Genomic DNA, 21,874 nt, shown 5'->3' on the forward strand with positions numbered 1-21,874 from the left:
GGATGGTTACCAACTGGGAGGAAGGGGCACGTGGTACCTGCGTAGTATCTCCCTTTGCATATTTCGTCTGTACAGTCCAATATTCTCGCCCAGTACAATACTTCTTTCGGGTATCAGGTGTACTTTCCCAATGATTCAACTACTAGAGAAGATGATGGACATGCATCATGACGGCATGCTCCAGGGGGTAAGGGGTAAGGATCTTATTGACCACCGCCTCGTTAAACCACCCCATGGTCCAATCGGGGTGGTATAACGCCTTGACATACTCCCAGTAGGCCGGGTAAAAACCCGCCATCTCCCAGTCGATGATGCCGACGACCTTCCCGTCCCGGATGATGATGTTCCGCGGGGTGAGGTCCGCGTGGGTCAGTACCAGCTCATGGGATGGGAGAGCGGACACAAACCCGGCCGCCTGGCGGGCCCAGGGACCGTCTTCGGCCAGGTCAAGAGCCCGAATGATGCCGCGGTGGAACTCCTCCTCGTTGTCATACGGTCCGAAGCCTCCCAGCTCGGCGGAGAAGATGGGGTCCTCGCAGGGGCTGCCGTCGACAGAACCGACGAACTCGGATCCAATGGACCGTAATTCGTCCAGATAGTCGCGCAGTTGGGAGATGATGCCCGTCTTGACTTCCTCTGCGAGGTCGTCCCAGACATCCCTCAGCACGTCGCCTTCGCAGTATTCCATGACCAGCACGCCGCGGTTGAGTGTCTCATCGACGTAGGCCTCGTAGACCTCCGGGACGGGGAGGGAGGTCCATTTGCGCACGAAGCGCAGGGCCTCGGCTTCGGCCAGGCGAGGGGGGTCGGTCAGTTTGACGACCGTCTTGGAGTCGACCTTGTAGACCTGCAGGAGCCCATTCGTGCCGAGACGGTTGTCCGTGGTTAGTTTCCAGCCCTTGGTGGTACGTTCCATGATTGCTGTCTTTTCTCTCGACGGGACTGGAAGAGAGATCAGATCGAGAGAGAAATGGCATAAGAGAGAATGCAAAAAGAGGGGGGAAGAAGAAGAAGGAGAAGAAGGCTTCCTTGTCGGGGTACAAGGAAGAGGGCGCCAGTCAGGGCTGTGGGTCCCTCAGCCCTCCCCGCCGCTTTCTTTCTTCGGCTTCTTTGTTGTGAATCCCATCCGCCCGACATAAATCGCCCCGCATCCTCCGTTCTCTATGTGGTGGGGCAGTTGGGCATAGTTTTCGGTGCAACAGGGGTGTTTGCTTGTTGTTGTCTCACCTTTTGCCCCTCTTCTTCTGTCCCACTCCCAGCATGCCTTCAAACAGGCCACCCCCTCACTTTAGTTACCGTGAAGCAGAACCACTCGAATTCAAAGGTGTCCAAACGCCAGGATAGGATTTATAATGATGCGTCGCGTGAAAAATTATATAATGCAATTAACCAACAGTTCATGCCTCCATAAAACCGGTCCTCCCCTATTGCGGGGGAGGGTTCAGATCCAAGCCCTCCACCGTCAGCTTGAAGGCATCGCTCCGTGACGAGCCCCCCGTGACGTCTATGTCGAGCTTGCCTCGCTGGCAATCGTCGAGGTCAATCTCCGCAATCGAGAGGGCAGCCGCGATGGCCGGATCATTCACATCGCTGGCATCGGCCCCGCGATCCGTGCTGACCTCCCAGATCGGCTCACAGAGGACATCCCCCAGCGGGCCGACGATGCAGGATCCGCCCCGCGACACATACTCGTCTCCGTCTGCCTCGGCGACCCCCCCTTGCGGGGCGGTAATCCAGCCGGGCAGCTCGCGGCGTCGCACACACTGGTTGGCGGAGAGCACGAACGTCCGACCTTCCGTGGCCACGGCGCGCATGAGTGGGAGCCAGGTGTCGCGGCTGTCGGCCGTCGGGGCGAGATACAGATTGACGTTCTGGCTGTACAGACTCTGACGCAGTAGGGGCATGTAGTTCTCCCAGCAGATGGCAGCCGCGAGGGTGACGCGGACGCCGTTCAACTCGGTGGCGACGGCCTTGAGGGTGGACGGAGAGCCCTGCGCCCAGATCATGCGTTCGGAGGCAGTCTATCGATGGTCAGCCTCGCCCTTGCTCGCCGCCCATCCTGCAGTCACTCACCGGCATCACCTTCCGCCGCTTGCCCAGCGCCCCATCACGGGGATCCACGTAGATCACGGAGCAGTACAGACTGCTCCCGGCGCGCTCAATCACGCCGCACACGATGAACACCCCCGTCTCCCGCGACAGCTTCTCGAGATACTCGCGGGTGCCATCGCCGCGGTACTCCTTGGCCCGCGGCAGGGGCAACTTGCGGTCGACCCAGTCGTCGCCCGCCCCAGCCGGCGTGTCCCCGAGATCGACGGCGGCGTTGAAGTACTCGAGGAACTGGTCGCGGCCATGCGGGAGGCGGGCCCCGATGACCATGCCGAAGTCGCAGGTGCGCGGGTACCCCCCGAGATAGGCCTCGGGGAAGAGGATGAGATGGACGCCCTTGGCCGCGGCGTGGCGGGTCGTCCGGCCGAGGGCCTCGAGGGTGGCGGACAGGGTCGGCTGGGTGCTGGCCTGCGCCACGGCGACGGTGAGGGTGAGGTTTTGAGGCATGTCGCACTGTGGGGGAAAGGGTGTGGTCCTTTCACGACGGATCTACAAAATAAAGGGGGTGGAGGGGGTGGAGGGGACGTCGAAGGGACGTGGCAGGGGAGGCGCTGTCGGGTCTTTAAATACGGTCGTGTCGTCGGGGTTTGGTTCGGCGACGGCCCTCCGAAGGGCGCGCCCGCGGAACGACAGCATCGCCCCACTTGCGTGACTTCAAGTGAGTCAGTCGGTCGAAACACAATTGTTCACGTTCGCTGGTGGTAACCGCCCTCGTGGCGGACAAGCCCTATAGGACCCCGGGGATATCCCCACCAACACTCATGCATGGACAGTAATCCACCCCGAACTACCGCTCTCTACATCACCCAGGGTAGTCTAGGGGTGAAATTGGACACACACAAGTACAGTCCAGTCAATGGAGTCCGCTATTGCTGCGGATGCTATGAGATTGGTGGTAATCGGTTTTTGGTTCTTCTTGTCCCATGAACGAGCTTACGGCGATGGAGGGTCCGCAGTAACCCTGGACGGAACGGGCGTCACCGCATGATGTTCGACCCTGACTTGGTCTGTGCCATAGATCTCCATCCGCGTGGTTGTGGTCGGGGAGCATTCCTCAGGGAGAATCCCGTCCTGGCTGTCCTTCCACAGACTATCATCCGCTCGAACTGCGACTTTCGTTTTCTTCCAGCGCCCGATCGTCTCGGGATAGGAGGAGGACAAGGGCTGGCCGGAGGGCACCTGGCGGCGGCGCATGCCCGACAGGGGTTCGATCAGGGGCTGGAGGGTTGGGATGCACGATCCCAGAACAACCAGGTTGGCTTCGACACTAGAGACGCGGTCAGCGAATCCCGATCCATCGAGGCGTCTCCTCGAGCGACATGACCCACCCGTTCAACACCACGTATAACCAAGGGCCATCTGGAACCGATTAGCAAGCGGGGAGGCGGATGGGCGGCCAGGCGACTGACAGGTTGGATCGCTCTCGGTCTCCATGGCTTTCAGGTAGGACAACTTGACGCAGGCGGCACAGGCCGAGCTATGCGAGGTCAGCAATCGGGCTGCCATTGTCGGAGGGCCACGAGGCGGCGTACAAGACTCCGCATCCCAAGACCGCACACAGGGCGATCTTCTTCCGCCGGGACATGCGCAGATGCCAGAGCCGGATGGTGGGATAAATCGCCATGGCCAGATCGGTAAACGCGGACAGGCCTAGGATAGAGAGACCCGGTCAATCAGCGATCCCCGTTCCCCCCCCCCGAAGCACGTATGGGATACTCACTGCCACACGCCGCGGAAACTGAAATGATCACGTTTATGCTGCGACAGGTCGCGCCCGGCACGGACGTCCACATCGCCCGTGGGGGGTTACAGCTGGTGATAAAGACCAAGATGTTGACCACCGCCATGACGGCCATGAGTGCCGTCAACCCCCACAGCGCCACGCGGATCCGGGGGCCGGGGATCAGGATCCGGTCCAGCAGGGCGGCCACCGCGAGCTTCGGGAGAGAGAACGAGAGGACGCCGAAAATCCACCCGATATCATCGGCCAGCATGGCTTGCTCGGCCGCTGCGGGCATCAGCGTCGCGATGTGCCTGCCGAGTCCCTGCCGAACGGCCGCTGTAACGGCGATCACTTGGGCGATGACTATAGCCTGGAAAGAGACCGTCGGGATGAGGCGAAATCCACCAGCGGACAGGAGAGGAGATGGGGGTGGGGGGTGCATGGGATACATACGCTCGAAGCGGTGATCAACCAGTCATCAATCCACAGCTTGCGGAGGATTTTGGCTCGGATGTACAGGCGGACGGCCACGACCAGGGCTGCAAATGCGGTCAGAGGCCACAGCACCGCGAGCATGGTCGGGCCCTTGTCCGGCGCGTCGGATGCAGCGGGGGTGGCCATTATGGAGACGTGCAATGGCACTGTCTTGGTATGATCAGAGCCGGGATGAAGGGGGTGACACAAGAGGCTGCAGGGAGGGCAGCGGCGCGACCCGATGTTTAAGTATAGCCGGGGAACTCGCTGGAGGTTGAGTCCCAACTCGACGAGTCACCCAAAAGGTCTGGGGTGGCGGCACGCCTCCCAGGAGTTTCTTTGTTCGAGGGCAATTAGCGGGACGCCATGGCGATGATAGACCCGGGATAGCAGTCACTATAAGGATTGGCAGGACCTCTTATAGGATGGCCCTGGTCCCTTCCTCCAAGCTATTCGCCCGTCACGGCAGATGTGGGTTTGACGGCGCGTGGTAGAAGTGTCGTGATGAAGGCATTGATCGCTGTTCAGCTCGGGGTCATCACGCCCAAGACGCCTGGGCCCTGGAATGGTCCTGCCTGATATTGCCTGTATTCGGGGTCTTCTTACTGGCGTCAAGCTGCGCTAGTGGACATCAGACAGGGATGGATCCCTGAGAATCTTTTCAAGCTCCTTGGTCGGTGAGTGATGCATCCATTCCGGGTTCCGTGGAGAAGGAGAAAAAGATAGACAGTCCATGATGATCCATCCAATTTCAGATCCCCCCCCTGCTTTTCTTTCAAGACCCACCCACGCACTATACCCCGGCTAGTATCCTTGGGCTTTGAAATGTTAGACATCTACGTGATGGATACCTATATAACCTGATATTCTTCTTGGTAAGCAAATGTATTATGCAATCAGGCGCCGCGATGCTCACCTTTTCCAGTGGTCGACCTCGGTTGTTTGGTCAAGATGGTTTTATCATCAAAATCCTTGGCTTCGAGGCTCCCTGACGTCGTACAAGTGATGATCCCCGGTGGCTCGAAGGCCCCCCGGACCGTTGATCTCGTTGTTTTGTGTTTGGCCGACCGCAAGGCTATCCGACTATTTTCCGCACCCGAGCCTGCCCAAGCCATGCATTCTACATTCACATAATCTGACATCGATAGGAGAAGACCCATGCTGCATTATGATGCGACCGTGCCGATAACCCAGATGCGGAGGAGAGGGCTTCGCAAAAGGAGAGTAGGGCGCTGTTCCGTGAGAGCCACGAGGGAACGAAACGATACAATGTTACATGGAAGAAAATCCAGACCGAATGCGAGTTACACACCATCGAAACCGGGATCCACCAGTCATCCAACCCTAGATTCGAAACGATCCGAGCTCGGATGTATAGCCGCGTGGCGACCCTCAGGGCCGCAAAGCCCGTCAGGGACCACATCACCGCCAGCAGCACCGGTCCTTTATCCTGGGCATGGCAATCTCAGGAGATGACCCCGGGGTATAGCCGATTGTTGATCAATGAGAATGTGGTCGCAGACAGGCCACTGCATTGGACTTCATCCTGCTGAGCGACTTCGCTGGCGCGGGCTGCTCGAGGGTGCTGGATTCCGGATCCTGCGCATCTGGACGGCGGACCAGTGGTCGGAGAATTTGATCGAGTGTGAAGTGGACTGGCCGGCTACCCATCGAGGGCTTCCTCTTTGAAGGCAGGTGGACTGGTGTCCCTGAGAGCGTTGGCGTACTATTTGAGATACAGTTTTAGCGCCCTGACTTGGCAGAAGGCTTTTAGCTCACTTCTTCCTGTCTCCTGCGTATGACGTACCTTTGACCTTTCCACCTCCCATGACGAAGTCATTGATGCGTATGTAACGTGACAGCACATGCAAGTCGATATAAAGACCTCGAGACCTGGATACTTCTTCGGGCCCACCGGAGAATTCCAGGCCTTTCACATTCTGCCGAGGTGGAAGAGTAGGTCCAAGGCACGTCATCGGATGGACATGACCCGAGCTGTTCGATTGTGCCTGCGGGGGTTTGGCTGCATCGGAAAAGGAGCGGCAGGTCCGTCTGCGCGTGTCTGCAACAAACCCTGAAGAATCCCCGTCCGCGTCAATTAACGGACGAGACATTTCTCCCCCAATCATGGCTCGACCTGCAATTCTGCGGACAATCCTTCCTCTCCTTTTCTTGTTGGAAGGGTATATATAGTCCCCCCGAACTGCTTGCACTGTAACTGAATGCGATCTCTCGATTCCGAGACGTCTTATCTCTCGACTCCCTCGTGGCATCATGCGGGCGATTTCCCCCCTCGCTTCCCTGGCGCTGGCTGGTACGGCCGCTGCCTCGCTGCAGATTGTTTGTCTGATTCACCTGGCTTGTCGGGGCAACATGCTGACCTTTCCAGGTGCCTGGCGCGACATGGACCGCGACCGGAACCAACCAGCACATCCAGGCCCATGGCGCCGGTATGCCCTCCAGCCACACAAATGACCATGTGAATAGAAGAGTGACACCAGACTGCAGGCCTCATCGAAGTCGACTCCACCTACTACTGGGTCGGTGAAAACCACTTCAACGGAAGCGCGTTCCAGTCGATCAACTGCTACTCCAGCACCGTAAGTACATATGCCCCCACTCTGTACCATCACCCACGCTGAGTATTCAGGATCTGGTGGAATGGACCTTCGTCGGTGAGCTGCTCTCCCTGCAGAGCAGTGGAGACCTGGGCCCCGACCGAGTCGTCGAGCGACCGAAGATCCTGTACAACGACGACACCTCCACGTATGTCATGTGGCTGCACATCGACGACAGCTCCTATGCCGAGGCAAAGACCGGGGTGGCCACATCGTCGAGTGTCTGTGGGGAGTATGACTATCTGTAAGTCCTGGCTCTTGTTTTGGGGGGGGGAGGGGGTAGAGAGGTCTTTCTGATGTTGCCTAGAGGTTCGTTCCAGCCGCTGGGGGAGCAGTCGCGAGACATCGGACTGTTCAAGGATGACAATGGCACGGCGTATCTGCTGTCCGAAGACGTGAGTCAGAAGTGTCATTTCCAGAAGAAGGGCACTGATGATGGCAGCGCCCGAACGGCCTGCGGATCGACCGGCTGACGGACGACTACCTCAATGTCACGTATACCACGCACCTCTTCCCCGAGCACTATGAGGCCCCCGCTCTCTACAAGCAGGATGGGGTGTACTTCATGTTCGGATCGCAGCTGACTGGTATGTCTGGCATCCTCTACCTACCGCACTCGGACTGACAGCCACAGGATGGTGTACGTACCGATGAAGACGCATGGTCATGGGACCGAACTGATATTCTCTCGCACAGCTGCCAACGACAACGCATACACGACTGCCACCGACCTCAACGGCCCCTGGAGCGACTGGGCTGACTTTGCGCCGGCGGGCACCGACACGTACGACTCGCAGACCTCGTATGTCATCAAGATCGGTGACACGGTGATGTAAGAACCCTTCCCCCAGCTGGAACATCTCGAACGTGGAATCCCACCATTGACCGAGTCAGGTACATGGGCGACCGGTGGGTGTCGACGAACCTGATGGCATCGACGTACATCTGGCTGCCCTTGACGGTCGACGGCACCAACGCGACGCTGGTCAGTCACCCCCATCCCAACCCATCCCTTCGCACGCCGTCATCTCCCCTCCCTAACCCTGACCGCATCCCCAGAGCAATCCGACGAGCTGGATCCTCCCCCTCGACGGGACCTGGTCCTCGGGCGGCGCCGAAACGGACCCCGAGGCCGAGGCGTCCGACAACATCCTCTCCAAAGGCGCGACAGTGATCTCCTGCACGGGCTGTTCGGGCAGCGAGTCGGTCGGATGGATCGGAGGCCCCGACAACGGCACGCTGGAGATCCGCAACGTGACGAGCGACGCGACGACGACGACGACGACGACCCTCCAGATCCGGTTCGAGAACGGAGACTCGACCCAGCGGTATGCGACCGTGACGGTCAACGGCGAGTCGCAGGTGCTGGCGTTCCTGCCGTCCGAGAATGGGAACACGCCGGCCACGTCGGTGCTGAATGCGAGGTTGGAGAGTGGGGATGGCAATGTGGTGGTGTTTAGTGCGTATGAGGAGGGATATGGTATGTCTGCCGTGGCAAAGGGGGGGGAGAATGAGTCTGCGGGTGTGCTAATGGGCTAATGTGCGATAGGTCCTGATGTCGATCGGCTGCTGGTTCCGGAGGAGTAGGTAGTCGGCTGCTGGAGAGGGAGAAGAGGTGGACAAGTGGGTTGGCTGAGGAGATGTGTTCGTGAAACCCTCGGCCGCGATGTAGTTAGTGGATGAGAAGCAGGGGCAGTTCCTGGGAAGTGCCCAATCTATAGCTGTCCGCTCTATAAGGCCGTGTTGTACACCAGTGGGCTATCGGTGGGTTGTAGGGTCGTTGATTATAACGCTCTGGGCCTCACAAGCGTTGTTGGATGAATTTCCGTGATTTAAGGGGTGTGATATTGCGGCGTCGATCGGGAGAGATGCTGACAGACCAAAAAGACCACTCGACTCAAAAGGTGTCCAGACACCTACGTAGGCGTGATACTGAATGATACTCAAAGTGGAAAGACAAATAAATAGCTTCAAACCACCGCAGAGAGCCAATGGAAGACGCCGGAAGAGCACCCGTGTTTGTTGTGTTTGTTATATTTATTTTATCTGCTGTGTTTGGCGTGTTTGTTTTTCTGTCCTGATCGGGAAGGCGGGGTTGTTTGTGGTGTTTGCTGTACTTTGGTGCCTGGATGCCTTGTCTCTCATCATGAACTGTTCAATTCACTTCAATTCACTTCACTTCACTTCACTTCACCTTCACCTTCATCTTCCCCATCTTCCCCCTCTTCCTGGCCCTTCACTATGCACCCCCACTCTATCCCGTCTTCAACCGTTCAGAGGAACCGATCGTCACGGATCTAGTCAGCCTCTGGGACGGAACCGACTGGCCACTTCGTGTGGCTGGTGGGTCCCTACCATCGCCATCATCCTCCCGAGCAAAGTGGTCCACAATTCCACCTCGATTGGGGGGGGGGGGAGCAGCTCGCGGCCATTCACACCCCTCGTGGTATCTAGGCTCTCCGGAGGGAGTGCCGTCCCGTCCAGACAAGGCAAGGCCCCGGAGAGCCCGGCGGAGGTGGATTGGGATCCGCCCCTGGCCCGCTCGATCCTGATCGATTGCCGTTCAGCCTGGCTACGGATAATAGAATGATTCGAATCTGATTGATCATCTGGCTATTGCTAACTACTAGTTGCTACTGCCCTGCCTGCACCTGCTCCGCACGGGTGGGGGAAGATGACAGCGCTCTCTGACAGGTCGACCCATGGATGAGGATCGTATCCCAATGCAACCTCGGGGACTTCCCCTCACGACCGTCCCGTCCATATAGGAACGCCGCATCCCCTGCCGGCTGCCTCCTTTGCCCTCCTCTGCTCATTCCCACCTGCCCAGTCCAGTCCTCTCCTGTTTCCGTCTTTCTCCCTGTCTTTCACCATGTCTGAATCCACCCATCCCGGCAAGCCCGCCGTCATCGAGAACCGCCTCTTCATCAACGGCGAGTTCGTCCCCTCCCGCTCCGGCAAGAAGTTCGACCTGTACAACCCGGCCACGGAGGCTCTGAGCGCCTCCGTCTACGAGGCTGACGGCGAGGATGTCGACCGGGCCGTCGCGGCAGCCAAGGCGGCCTTCCCCGCGTGGTCCGAGCTGGGCGGAATGCAGCGAGCCGTCTACCTGAACAGGTGGGCAGACCTGCTGGAGAAGAACCTGGCGGAGATCTCATATCTGGATGCCATCTGTATGGGCAAGCCCGCGTATAACGATGGTGAGCTCCCTGTCTCCATCCCTCCCTCCCTCCCTCCCTCCCTCTCGTCCTCTCGTGTCGTGATATGTCCGTGCATCGAACCTCAACGCAGGGTCGACACCGGTGCAATGTCTGCCTACTGACCGACGGCAGCCATTGCCCACTACATCCCCACGATCGTGCGCTTCTTCGCCGCGAAAGCCTTCGACGTGACGGGCGAATCGTCGCTCAACACCCCCGACTTCATCAACATCAGCCTGCGCCAGCCCTTCGGGGTGTGCGGCGCCATCATCCCCTGGAACGGGCCCTGCGTGATGCTCGTGCAGAAGGCCGCGGGGGCGCTGATCACGGGCAACACCCTCGTGATGAAATCGTCCGAGAAGGCGCCTCTCAGCTGCCTCGTGGCCGCCCGATGTGCCCGCGAAGCCGGCCTTCCCGCGGGCGTCTTCAACCTGCTCAACGGCTACGGCCGGCCCTGCGGCGAAGCCATCGCGCGGCACCTCGAGATCCGCAAGATCTCCTTCACGGGGTCCACCCTCACCGGCAAGGCCATCCAGCGCATGGCCGCGGAATCGAACCTGAAAAGCGTCACCCTGGAGCTGGGCGGCAAATCGCCGCTGGTGATCTGGGACGACGCCGACCTGGCCAAGGCCGTGCCCGCCGCGGCGACCTCCATCCTGCTCAACACGGGGCAGGCCTGCTTCGCCAGCTCGCGCATCTACGTGCACCAACGCATCGCGCCGGACTTCCTCGACCGGCTGACGAGCGCGATGACGGCGCACGGGGCCAGCGGCGACCCGCTCGCGCGCGACACCACCCGGGGCCCCCAGGCGGACAAGCAGCAGTTCGAGCGGGTCATGTCGTATCTCTCCCTCGCCCGCGACGGCCACATCACCACGCCCCTGGGCGGCACCCGCGGCCCGGAACCGGGCTACTTCATCGCGCCGACCATCCTGACGGACGTCCCGGAGACCTCGAGGCTCATGAAAGAGGAGATCTTCGGCCCGGTGGTGATCGTGAACACCTTCCACGACGAGGACGAGGTGATGCAGAAAGCGAACGACACCGAGTACGGGCTGTACGCGAGCGTGTTCACGCGCGATCTGGGGCGGGCGTTGCGGGCGGCCAAGCGGCTGGAGGCGGGCACAGTGGGGGTCAACTGCACGAGTCCGACCCTGGCGTTCGACATGCCGTTTGGGGGGTGGAAGGGGAGCGGCGAGGGCGGGAGTATAGTCGATATGCGAGTGATTATTGGACCGAGTTGAAGTCGGTGTTGATTTCGTTGTAGGCTGGCAAATTGTACGGACTGGGTGATTTTTGGGGGGGGGTTGGTCCCGAATGTTGTCTGATTTTTTTGATTAAATCAATTGTGTTTGGAAATAGGACTATTTGTCCCTGCAGGGGATTCTGCAACTCCTGTTTGACACCGACATCTAACCTGCATCTTTCATCTACAGTGACACCTACAGCGGTACCCACAGCAACACATATCCAACACATGTCCATCTGCAGCGACGGCTACAGCCACAGCTACAGCTACATCTACTTCCCATCTACCCCAGATCTGCAGCCAAGTTACCTGTCCCATCTGGCCAAGTTCCCGAAGACCATCATAGTGTCAAATCATCGTCATTATCATCACACATGGTTAAGCCTCATAACGTACATCAAGGAAAGTCTCGTAACAATCATGCCCCCAACGCCATGGAACACACACTAAAAAAAAAAAAAAAAAACACACACACACACACACAAACAGACAAAAGAAAAAGAACAAGGTCATATCATCACAGGCATCATCACATCATCTCAGGGACCCGGGGCCGGCACATCGGCCAGGGCCTTGACGACCGCACGCAGGGCCGGGTTCAGCTCCTCGGCGGCCGTCTCGAGGTCGCTGAGGGCATGGGTGACCTGACGTCCCAATTGACGCAGCAGGTCATAGGTGGCCTGCAGGGCCCCGGTCTGATGCACGAGCGAGACGATCTGGCGCTTGCTCTCGACGGGGAGGGCGGCGCCCTCGGTCTTCTGGCGGAAGATGCCGAAGATGACGACCTTGCTGGCGGGGTCGAGGTTGCAGGCGCGCACGACGGGGTAGGTGACGCGGCCGTGGTCGAGGTCCTGGCCGAAGGGGCGCGACGAGTCGGCCAGCAGGCCCAGATACTCGTGGCGGATCTGCGACAGGCGGCCCAGGGCCTTGGCCAGGGGCTCCAGATCCAGGGTCGAGCCGCCGCCCATGCTGGCGGCCTGCATGAGACGCATCAGCATGCGGAACAGCGCGCCGGAGCGCTGGTCGACCATGGCCAGGTACTCGCCCTCGGCGGGGCAGTGGGTGGAGAAGCGCCAGTTGAGCTCCCAGGACTGGCCGACGAAGTGGGCCTCGAGGTCCTGCAGCAGGCCGTCGAGCATGCCGGGGCAGTTGAGGGTGGAGACGATGCGGGCGACGCGCACGAAGGTGTAGGCGGCGCTGTTGAGGCACTGGGCCGGGCCGTAGACCAGGGGCGCGGGCGTGCGGCCCTCGCGCAGGGACGCCTGGTCCTGCAGGTCCTCCAGCATGTGCGTCGCGTCCTGCACCGCGGTGATGACCTGCTTGATGCTGGCCAGCGGGCGGCTGGGCACCTGCGTCCACACGTTCAGGGCGGCGATGAGGTCCGTCTGCAGGGCCGTGGCGGCGATGGCGCGCGCGTAGCTGGTCGGGGCGAGTAGGGCTGATGTGTCCAGCTGGCTGTCAGGGCTTTCGTCCTCGCCGGCCAGGGGCGTCCACACGGCCCCTTCCCCGGGCTCAGCCCTCTCCGCGACAGGTTCACGGTCCTCGGCCTCGGAATCCTCCTGCGACTCCTCCTCCGCGTCATCCGCGGAGGTCTCGTCGTCCGAGGACTCCTCCTCGTCCTCGTCATCATCATCATCATCCCCCTCCGCGGAGGAGGACGACCCACCCTCGACCTCCACCTCCACCTCCTCGACCTCGCTCTCCTCCGCCGTCTCGGGCACGGCATACCGCGGGGCATTCTTGCACCAGTAGTGGATGCCGGCCAGAGCGGCACCCAGCACCTCCATCCACTTGCGCAGCTGGGGGGCCAGGTCCGGGGTCGCCTGGTAGAGGGCGTCGCGGCGGCGGACGAACTCGGCCTCGTTGTCGAGCACGAGCTGCTTGGTCTTGGCGGTGGCATCGTCCTCGGACATGTGCTGGTGCTGCATGAGGAAGAGGATGACGTTGGCGATGGGGCGCTTCTTGGCGAGGCGCTTCTCCTTGGGCCAGCTGTAGTAGTCGTTGGTGAAGAACATGGTGCGCTCGGCGGCGTCCAGGGCGTCGCGCACGACGGCCTGGTCTTCTTTGCCCAGGCGGGTGCCGTGGGCGAAGCCCATCAGGGTCCAGTAGACACTGCGCCGGCAAGTCAGGATACGTTGTCCGGGATGAGGGTTGTGGGGAGGGGGGGATCGTGAGGGAAGGGGGTTAGGGTTAGGGGGGCGGGGGGACGCACTCAATGCCGGCATTCAACCGTCTCCGGGCCACGTAGTCGTCCAGGTTGGCGCAGTTCTCGGCCGTCGGCACATCGGGGGTGACGAGCCAGTTGCTGCGGTAGCAGTCGATGATCTCGTGGCCGTCGATCTCCTTCTCGGACAGCTGGGCCAGGGCCTTGTCGAGCAGGGCCTTGCGGGCGACGGTGCGGGGGGACTCGACGGGGACGTCGGCGGACTCGGTGGGGGGTTTGCCTTTGGATTTGTCTTAGACGTCAGTACCATCTCATCGGAGGCACGCAGAAACCAGGGCAGATCTACCATCGTGAAGCCCGCACAGCTCGGTCAGGTAGGCGACGACCTCGAGGCGCTCGGGCAGGCATTCGGGATACAGGAAGCTGGCGTAGTTGCCGACGGGTGAGGCGAGGTAGCTGGCGGGGGGCTCGGAGGTCTGGAGGGTGGCCTGCAGGTCCTCGACGAAGCGATCACTGCCGCGCTGGGCGACATGGTCGTACTTGTGGATGCGCGGCGACAGGGTGGTGAAGCATCCCTCGCGATGGGGCTCGTCGTCGGCGATGGGCTGCGAGTGCGTCCATACCTCGACGGGCTCCGGGGCCGGGGGCACGTCCGAGGCAGGCTCGGACGGGGTGGACAGGACCTGGACGGTGCTGGCCCGGCTGCGACGCCGCTTGTGGGAGAGGATATGCGAATACTGCTTGAACATTGGAGAGGGGTCCTCTGGCAAGATGGGAGAGGAAGTGGAGGGGGGGATGAGAAGGACCGGACACAACCGAGTCACAACGTTGGAAGATGGATGAAGAGAGGGAGAAAGGAAACCCGCTACAGATGCGCCGAGGGGGGGGGGGGTTCTTTAATATAGCTACGATGAGACGACGACCCCTCCTGGGGGGCGATCGGGCAGCTCGTCATGGGCCGATGGGAAATCTCTGTTTCTCTGTTATCGAGGGCAGGGCAGGGCAGGGCAGGGACCACGGGGTGGCCTGGCGACAAGCCGAGAGAAACAGAAGTTACAAAAGAGCTGCCGACTGCACGGCAGGCAAGCTAATGCGGAGAGAGGGTCTGATTGGAGGGGAGGAGCAGTCTGTCTTGCGGCTACAGCAGTTCGTGGCCCCGTTTGGCTGCCCTAACTCTAAGTGTGTCTGGCTTTCGCAGCTGCTCGTCGCCCCGGTGGAGTTTGCGCCCTCACCGCTCCTCTCGTCCCCACCCATTGGACCAACGCACGCCTCGCCCGGACGCTTCATGACGCGGGCATCTGCTATCTCTCTCTCTCTTTCTCATCTGCTTGCCGGTCGGGCGAAAAAAAAAAAATAAGTTTTTTTGGGAAAGAGGGGGTTGAGTGGCGATGAAGATGGAGAGGGGGGGGGGGGGGGGCAAGGCGCAGAGATTTTCTCACGAGGGAAAGGGGGGGGGAGTTAGATATCTAACTAGGTGTTGCGGTCAACCATCCGCCAAGGAGGAGGTCATCAGGTGCACACTAACTACGGAGGATACTAAATAGATACTAACCAAGAAGCTGTCGACCAGCTATCCTTCTAGTATCGAGTTAGTATGTCTCTCCAGTGGTGAGTTGATACCTGCAGGACGGAGTCTGTCTGTCTGCCGACCGCAGCGCAGCGCAACGCAACGCAACGCAGCGCAACGCGACGGCAGACGGCCCCACCTCCCTGAGTCGGAGAAACCACAACAAAAAAACAAACCAAAACAAACCAGAGGGTCTTTCTTGATCATGATATCCCCAGGACGGCCCAGGGCACCTGCAATCCCCCCCCCTCCCCCCATCATCATCCATCCATGGGTGTGGTGATGGGATGACCCCTCTCTGCCTCAGATAGATTTCATGTGCTGGCGGGGATCATCCCCAACCCCAAAACTATATATACTTAATCATCGATTTAGGTTTGGTAAACCCTACCGTGAGTCCAACGGTCAGGATCGACACCGTGCAGATGAGAATAGATAGATACTGTAGATAGCAGACAGATAACGAGTTAAAAAAAAAAAAAAAAAAAAAAAAAACACCGAGGAGGATGATAACCAGCCCGGACCCTCCGCGTCCCCCAGCCATAGCATCATCGCGTCGAGCAAACCCGAGTAACTGACACCTTCGGTGGAGCACCGCGAGGGTCTATTCTCCGCCGGGCCTCCTATTGGATCCTCCCCGCCCCTCCCTGGGGCACGGCTATTTGTTTGTTTGCTTGTTTGCTGGCTGGCTGTGGTGTGTTGTGTTGTGTTGTCTGGTGGTTCTATGAGTCCTAGATGAATCCTTCCCCTCGGACCCCCTCCGGTTGTTGAGTTCGCGTTCGGTGGTGCCCCGTGGACGTCATCGGGTCCATCTCTGGTCCATCTCTGGTCCGCCTCGGGGATGGGAGGTCGATCAGAGAGTGGTGGTGGTTGGTCCACGCTGAAGGGCAGAAGAAGTCGGTATCTATCGTTTAGAGTGTATAGTGCACATGGCTAGCTGGTAGATAGCAAAAAGTCTAGTCTAGTGAATGCTGTCGTGGAGGCAGGAGAAGCCAGGATCGGCTTATCGTGGTGGTGGTGGTGGTGGTGGTGGGCAGCCTGATAGGTTGAGAGATGCCTGGAAAAAGGCGATGCATGCCTCACCCAGGCGTGGACACGATAACCATTTACCAAGCAGGCAGGCAGGCAGAAAGAAAGAAAGAAAAAGAAAAAAAAAAAAAGGCGGGCAGTGGGGCAAGAAGAGAGCCAAGCTAATGCCGGCGGTCTGCAGCTGCGCGGGGGGGGGGAAAGGCGATCGGCAGGTCCGTGGCAGGCTGCAGTCGATCTAGCAGCAGTCGAGAAAGAAAGAAAGAAACAATGGATGGGGAAGGGGAGACAGAAGAGAGAAGAGAGAGGAGATAGAAGGGGGAAAAAAGAAATTGCGTTGCATCATCCGTGAATCGAACACGGGCCTCATCGATGGCAACGATGAATTCTACCACTAGACCAATGATGCTTCTACTGGGGGAATGCGGCGGAGTTGCGTTAAACAAGGCAGGTTTCATGCCACGCTTCTCCGCTGAGATTGCCCTCGACCCCATCCACATGGCCTATCCCCCATGTTGCGCATCTCTTCCAGGATTGAAGATGTATGGTGTTTTGGATATATATGAGAAAGTCAGAGAGTTTCGAACGGATCGTAGCAGCGATGAAAATACCTGGAAGATTGGAAGCTGATTACCCGGCCAGAGGGTCAACAACTCGAACAGTCGGTAATCAACGGTAGGAAATAATAGCAGAGGTAAGAAAAAGAAACACAGACATTTTGGAATATATTCTGGAAAGCTGTCAGATGCTTGCAAAAGATTATATCTCGTAGTGTTGGTGCTACGGTGGTGGATCACTCGCTCGGTTTGCAGCTATATATATTCCCCGTTATACACTTCGATAGCAACATACCAGCCTGGTAAAAGGGCCGTTTGAGACTCGGAGAGAACATTCACTGGAAGTGTTTTTTTCTTTCTTCCCTTGTTTTGTTTTGCTTTTCTTTTTTCTTTTCTCCCTCTCTTTCTTTTTTCAAATCGTCCTACTGCATCATCGGCTTCTCTTTGTGGTGCTTGCTCTCCCTCTGCCAACCCACACTCGGTCTTGGTTGAAGACAAGTTCTCTGGCGATTGACTGGTCTCGTCAATCCATCTGTTGTTGAATCATCACCTGGTCTACTACGAACGCGTCGCGACTATAATCTGGTGGAGTGATCGTACCATTGATCTACGCGTTCTGGATGTCTGTTACTGACGTGTAGCGACAGGCGCAGCCCTAGCAGAGATCCACAACCCTCCCCCTCCAGCGACAATGTAACCACACAATCAAAAGTCGTCGATTGTCGAGCCATATGAGTGAACAACACAAACACCCAGCTCCCAACCTACCCACAGCACCCGACCATCGCCCAAAATATACTCACGACTCAACTCGAACGGCGTCCCCATCACATTGGAGATCCAGTTGCCCACCAACCTGACCGGATCCACCTCGGTCTGCGGGATGCGCTCCTCCAGGGAATTACGGTCCGAGGCGACGCCCGGTCTGAGATGGGCGGAGTGAAAGGGCACGTCGATGCCCTGCAGGGGGATCATGGCGGGGCCGCGCGCCAGAGTAATAGGGTTTGGGTCGGGGGATCCAATTCTTTGATGTGTGTTTCCATGTTGGTGACGTTTACGAGTTATGAACAAACTTTACAACGAAACTGGCCGGTGTATGAGAATTATAACTCTCAAGGGTGCGCCTATTCTGACCAGATGACTCGATTTCCAGGGAGTAGTCAAAGCACAAAAAGAAAGATTTATATATTATTATACGGAAATGAAAGTCATAACATTCAAGGTGGCTGGAAGTGATGCCGCGCTACTCATGATCTCAACAGCAATCGACCCCCCGAGCTGACATCATTCACGTACAGGCCTCGATCCAGACCGTAGTAGTCTCGTAAATGATCTCAACATCATCCTCATAGCCTCCCTGGGCTCCGGCACCGGTAGGAAGGGCCGCAGGCGCCGACAGAGGGTGGCCGGTTTGAGTGGCGGCAGCGACCGCAGTCACGGGCACGGCAGTGACGGAGACAACGATGGTCTCCGTGGTGACATAGGTGCTCTTCTGCGTGGCCGGGCAGTCGGTGACGCTGCTGGGACAGGCGGTGATGGTTGCAGTGCGCGTGCTGAAGACGGTGGAGGTGGTGTATTCCTCACCGGAGGCATCGACCGACTTGGTCGCGGTGGGATGGGCGGCTTCGGTCACTGTGTAGACGGTCGTGGAGAGGACGACAGTCTCGGTGGTCAGGTGCGTAGTCTTCTGATCGGCCGGACAGTTGGTGATACTGGAGGGACAGGCAGTGATGGTCGCGGTGCGAGTGGTGAGAATGGTCTCGGTGGTGACTTCCGGAACAGAGGTCTCAGCAGGGGGGGTTCTGGTCGGTTGAGAATGACCGGCGGTTTCCGTGACTGTGTAGACGGTCGTCGACAGGACAACGGTCTCGGTGGTGAGGTGAGTAGTCTTCTGATCGGCCGGACAGTTGGTGATACTGGAGGGACAGGCAGTGATGGTGGCCGTGCGAGTGGTGAGGACGGTCTCAGTAATGACTTCCGGCGCAGACGTCTCAGCAGGGTGTGTTCTGGTCGGCTGGGAAAGGCCAGCAGTTTCCGTGACGGGGCAGACGGTGGTGGAGACAACCAGGGTCTCGGTGGTGGTGAAGGTGGTCTTCTCGCTGGCAGGGCAGTCGGTGACGCTGGACGGACAGGCAGTGATGGTGGCCGTGCGAGTCGTCAGGACGGTCGAGGTGGTGAACTCGGGCCCAGAGGTCTCGATGGAGTTGGGTCCGGTGGGCTGGGGAAGAGTCAGGGTTTCCGTCAGGGGACACACGGTGGTGGAGACGACGACGGTCTCGGTGGTCAGGAATGTGGTCTTCGCACTGGCGGGACAGTCGGTGACACTCGAGGGGCAGGCAGTGATGGTTGCCGTACGCGTGGTCAAGACGGTGGAGGTGGTCGATCCGATTGACACGATGGTGGTGGCCGCAGCACCCGCCACGGAGGAGATCGAGTGTCCCCCAACCACTGCAGAGGGGCCGCTGGGTCGAGTGGCAATGGCACTAGACGAGCTTGGTGCACCTGGCAGAATAGCGGAAGAGTGAGGAGGTCTTGAGATGGGGGAAGAGGCCGGGATGGAGCCAGGCAGCTGTGCAGGTTGCGATGAAGCAGTGGACACACTGTTCACGGCAGCAGTGGCGGTCGAGTGGATCAGAGGCCTCGAGGAAGTGGCCACGGAAGAGGAAGACGCGGAGGGCGTGTTGACCCTGGCGCTAGAACCGACGAAAGCAGCCGAGCTGGATGTGGAGGGGGTGCGAGAAGGAGAAAAAGAGGAAGAAGAAGAAGAAGAAGAAGAAGAAGAAGAAGGGATCGACGACGAGGCAATGGCAGAACTGCGAAGAGGGGAAATCACTGCAGAGCTGGGGCTGGCGGCCACCACAGCACTCGAGCTCGGCACGCGAAGACTGACAGCGGGCGAGGAAGAGGCAGACGGCGAAGGAGAGACAACAGCAGAGCTGGCGGAACGAGAGATGGCTGCAGAACTGGGGCTGGAGGCCACGGCAGCACTCGAACTCGGCACCCGGACGCTGACGAGAGACGAGGAAGAGGCCGAGAGCGAAGGAGACACCCCGATCGAACTGGCGGAAGGGGGAACAGCCGCAGAGCTGGATCGCGAAGCCACGATGGCACTCGAGCTAGGCGCAACAGCAGTGACAAAGGACGAGGGGGAGGCAGAGCCCGAAGACGGCGCAACGGTGGAGCTGGCGGCAGGGGTGAAGACGGCAGCGCTCGAGCTGGACACGACCACCGGGGATGAAGTCGAAGTGGGCGTGGCCGAGGGGGTCGAGCTGATGGTGACGGTGACCAGGTAGGTCGTGGTGGCCTCGCTGGTCAGGACTTGGGTCGAATATCCGGTCTCGGTGGTGGTGATGGTGTCGTAGCAGGGGTTGGTGGTGTAGGTGCTGAGGGCCTGGTAGCCCGAGACCGAAACCGTCGCATCATTGTAAGCCCACAGGTATTGACAGGAGCTCTGGGCCGGGGCATAGTTGACCGCATTGCACATCCCATTGAAGATGCTGCAGTACAGTTCACAGCCGTTGATATTGGCTTGCCTGGAGTACACGTTCATGACGGCGCGGGTGACGGCGCCAGAGATGGAGACCCCGTCGCACATCTCACGCCGGTACACCCCGGCACTGGACCAGGCATAGTTCGAGCATCCGGCGTTGTTCGCGAGGGAGACCGTGCCGACCGTGCATGCCTGAGTGCTCGTCACGAAGGCCGTGGTGGTGGTGAGAACATTGGTCACGGTGGTCGCGTAGGACGAGGTGACGGTGGCAATCGACTCGCTGGCAGCATTGTTGCCAGGCACGGCCAGCTGAGGGATCGTCGCGGCCAGGCCCGTCGGCACGAGCGTTGACAGGAGGGCGAGACCTCCAGCGACCGAATAGTACATGGTGGGGTCGAAGAAGGAACGTGAGGTGGAAAGAATGAAGCGAGTGAAACCCTAAGCCAGATAAAAGAGCGAGCGCACCACGACCAACAACAGGCGACGAGACAAACCACCAAACAAGTCGACGCACCGCGTGGGCTGGGCTGTCATATATAGACCGACCTTCAGCTGGACCACGGCTCGGCAAGTTTCGCCCTGGGGAAAGGGGCGATGGCTGTCCATCACCGAACTGGGTTCACCTTCGAGGTGGCCGATGCAAATGGGGAGATTTGTGCCGACGACCCTCCCTTCCCGTCGGGACTATGCCAAAGCACGGATCAACGCCCCCCACCAATACGGCCGGCCAGGCCAGTCGGAGAGCCCGATGGTCGCCACACGCAGGTACGAGAAGCTGAGTTGGGCTTAAAAAAGCCCCCGCCAGCCTCCGATGCGAGGAAGGAGGATGTAGAATGTCGAGTCGAGCCTTTCTGCTGACTCATGTCCCTGCGGTCGGATTCCTGTCTTTTTGAGCAGGGGTGCAGGGGTGCACCATTGTAGGGAACATCATTGTAGGCAGCAAATGTCAGCTATAAGGAGCAAAGGGCACAGTGTCACCCTTGGCTTTGTAGCTAGAGTGTTGTTTGTTGTTCGCTGGCGATAAAGGGGCCGGACGCTGGGGGGGGGGAAGTGGTGGAGGTCGATTGGGAACGCACTCGTTATACCGGATATCAGCTCCATATCACTCTCACTTCTGAGAGAGACAATACTTACGACTCTAGGGTGTGGAGAACAAGGCTTCCTGTCCGCTCAGCCGTACTCAAGTCATATAATTTGTATACTCTCTAGCTGACTCAAATAATAGGACTTGATGAATAAGATGTTTAGACTGAATACTCATAATTGAGTTAAGTGTAAGTGTGCAATCTAGGGGAGTTACTACTACCACATCATTACCCGCAGCTACCTGCTGACCCGTAGAATCCCATATATATTTTCAAGTACAAACCCGCGAGGAGGTTGGGTTCACGACCCTTGTAAGGAAATCTATCCTGCAAGTAAGTCCATCATATAGTCATGGAAATCTATATCACAAATCTTGCCCTTGAACACCAACTCTTGATCGTAAGATCCTTTGCCATGATTTGCATTGTAATCTCTTTTCATCACTCTTTTAGAATATTTCCCTTGATATCAGAAGCAGCCGCACACGCCTGTTTCAAATTAAATCGCAAAGCAAGAGCTAGTCCCTTATCTCAAGGTAGACTTTCTATTTATCTGGATAGCTTTAATTCTGACTGAATCATGCCAGGTTGAGTAAACCAGGTGAATTGGTT

At 58.7% G+C, this 21,874-nt stretch overlaps 9 protein-coding genes and 1 non-coding gene across 10 annotated transcripts; 2 read left to right on the forward strand and 8 right to left on the reverse strand.

Moving 5' to 3' along the window:
• Positions 1-142: 142 nt before the first annotated feature.
• Positions 143-953, reverse strand: BO70DRAFT_331365 (aminoglycoside phosphotransferase family protein; the record flags this gene model as incomplete). Its single annotated transcript, XM_025540873.1, has 1 exon — positions 143-953. Exon 1 carries the CDS (start codon positions 914-916, stop codon positions 143-145), a length of 774 nt encoding a protein of 257 aa, XP_025401683.1. The 5' UTR covers positions 917-953.
• Positions 954-1,317: 364 nt separating this feature from the next.
• Positions 1,318-2,630, reverse strand: BO70DRAFT_359644 (carbon-nitrogen hydrolase family protein). Its single transcript, XM_025542579.1, has 2 exons — positions 2,074-2,630; positions 1,318-2,021 (listed from the first exon to the last, which is right to left on the reverse strand). The coding sequence occupies exons 1-2, from the start codon at positions 2,554-2,556 to the stop codon at positions 1,425-1,427; spliced, it is 1,080 nt and encodes a 359-aa protein (XP_025401684.1). The 5' UTR covers positions 2,557-2,630; the 3' UTR covers positions 1,318-1,424.
• A 412-nt stretch (positions 2,631-3,042) lies between these two features.
• Positions 3,043-4,453, reverse strand: BO70DRAFT_426995 (uncharacterized protein; the record flags this gene model as incomplete). The annotated part of the gene is made up of 6 exons (XM_025547848.1): positions 3,043-3,376; positions 3,438-3,468; positions 3,519-3,586; positions 3,642-3,759; positions 3,830-4,202; positions 4,286-4,453. 6 exons carry the CDS (start codon positions 4,451-4,453, stop codon positions 3,043-3,045), a joined length of 1,092 nt encoding a protein of 363 aa, XP_025401685.1.
• Positions 4,454-4,755: 302 nt separating this feature from the next.
• On the reverse strand, positions 4,756-6,440 carry BO70DRAFT_426996 (uncharacterized protein; the record flags this gene model as incomplete). The annotated part of the gene is made up of 6 exons (XM_025547849.1): positions 6,114-6,440; positions 5,837-6,015; positions 5,447-5,756; positions 5,223-5,381; positions 4,913-4,927; positions 4,756-4,826 (listed from the first exon to the last, which is right to left on the reverse strand). The coding sequence occupies exons 1-6, from the start codon at positions 6,433-6,435 to the stop codon at positions 4,756-4,758; spliced, it is 1,056 nt and encodes a 351-aa protein (XP_025401686.1). The 5' UTR covers positions 6,436-6,440.
• A 140-nt stretch (positions 6,441-6,580) lies between these two features.
• On the forward strand, positions 6,581-8,781 carry BO70DRAFT_426997 (glycosyl hydrolase family 43 protein; the record flags this gene model as incomplete). Its single annotated transcript, XM_025547850.1, has 11 exons — positions 6,581-6,646; positions 6,696-6,756; positions 6,815-6,906; positions 6,957-7,168; positions 7,232-7,319; positions 7,367-7,511; positions 7,559-7,564; positions 7,621-7,756; positions 7,819-7,909; positions 7,984-8,404; positions 8,474-8,781. The coding sequence occupies 11 exons, from the start codon at positions 6,581-6,583 to the stop codon at positions 8,509-8,511; spliced, it is 1,356 nt and encodes a 451-aa protein (XP_025401687.1). The 3' UTR covers positions 8,512-8,781.
• A 576-nt stretch (positions 8,782-9,357) lies between these two features.
• Positions 9,358-11,391, forward strand: BO70DRAFT_385414 (aldehyde dehydrogenase family protein; the record flags this gene model as incomplete). Its single annotated transcript, XM_025545734.1, has 3 exons — positions 9,358-10,124; positions 10,257-11,304; positions 11,337-11,391. The coding sequence occupies exons 1-3, from the start codon at positions 9,797-9,799 to the stop codon at positions 11,389-11,391; spliced, it is 1,431 nt and encodes a 476-aa protein (XP_025401688.1). The 5' UTR covers positions 9,358-9,796.
• Positions 11,392-11,912: 521 nt separating this feature from the next.
• BO70DRAFT_369093 (geranylgeranyl pyrophosphate synthase) lies at positions 11,913-14,286 on the reverse strand (the record flags this gene model as incomplete). Its single annotated transcript, XM_025544661.1, has 3 exons — positions 11,913-13,485; positions 13,586-13,817; positions 13,884-14,286. 3 exons carry the CDS (start codon positions 14,284-14,286, stop codon positions 11,913-11,915), a joined length of 2,208 nt encoding a protein of 735 aa, XP_025401689.1.
• A 2,182-nt stretch (positions 14,287-16,468) lies between these two features.
• BO70DRAFT_t95 lies at positions 16,469-16,539 on the reverse strand. The gene has a single exon. It is a non-coding gene; the product is annotated as a tRNA-Gly (tRNA).
• Positions 16,540-17,294: 755 nt separating this feature from the next.
• Positions 17,295-17,662, reverse strand: BO70DRAFT_393877 (uncharacterized protein; the record flags this gene model as incomplete). The annotated part of the gene is made up of 2 exons (XM_025546414.1): positions 17,295-17,342; positions 17,456-17,662. The coding sequence occupies 2 exons, from the start codon at positions 17,660-17,662 to the stop codon at positions 17,295-17,297; spliced, it is 255 nt and encodes an 84-aa protein (XP_025401690.1).
• A 220-nt stretch (positions 17,663-17,882) lies between these two features.
• Positions 17,883-20,564, reverse strand: BO70DRAFT_419696 (uncharacterized protein; the record flags this gene model as incomplete). The annotated part of the gene is made up of 1 exon (XM_025547488.1): positions 17,883-20,564. One exon carries the CDS (start codon positions 20,562-20,564, stop codon positions 17,976-17,978), a length of 2,589 nt encoding a protein of 862 aa, XP_025401691.1. The 3' UTR covers positions 17,883-17,975.
• Between the last annotated feature and the right edge of the window lie 1,310 nt (positions 20,565-21,874).

This window comes from Aspergillus heteromorphus (genome assembly GCF_003184545.1).
Source record: "Aspergillus heteromorphus CBS 117.55 chromosome Unknown BO70scaffold_5, whole genome shotgun sequence".
NCBI lineage: Eukaryota > Fungi > Ascomycota > Eurotiomycetes > Eurotiales > Aspergillaceae > Aspergillus > Aspergillus heteromorphus.

Coding starts and splice junctions, on each gene's coding strand:
- BO70DRAFT_359644 (XM_025542579.1), bottom strand. CDS start 2,556: ATGCCTCAAAACCTCACCCTCACCGTCGCCGTGGCGCAGGCCAGCACC. Junction 2,022..2,073: donor AGCGGCGGAAGGTGATGCCG/GTGAGTGACTGC, acceptor GACCATCGATAG/ACTGCCTCCGAACGCATGAT.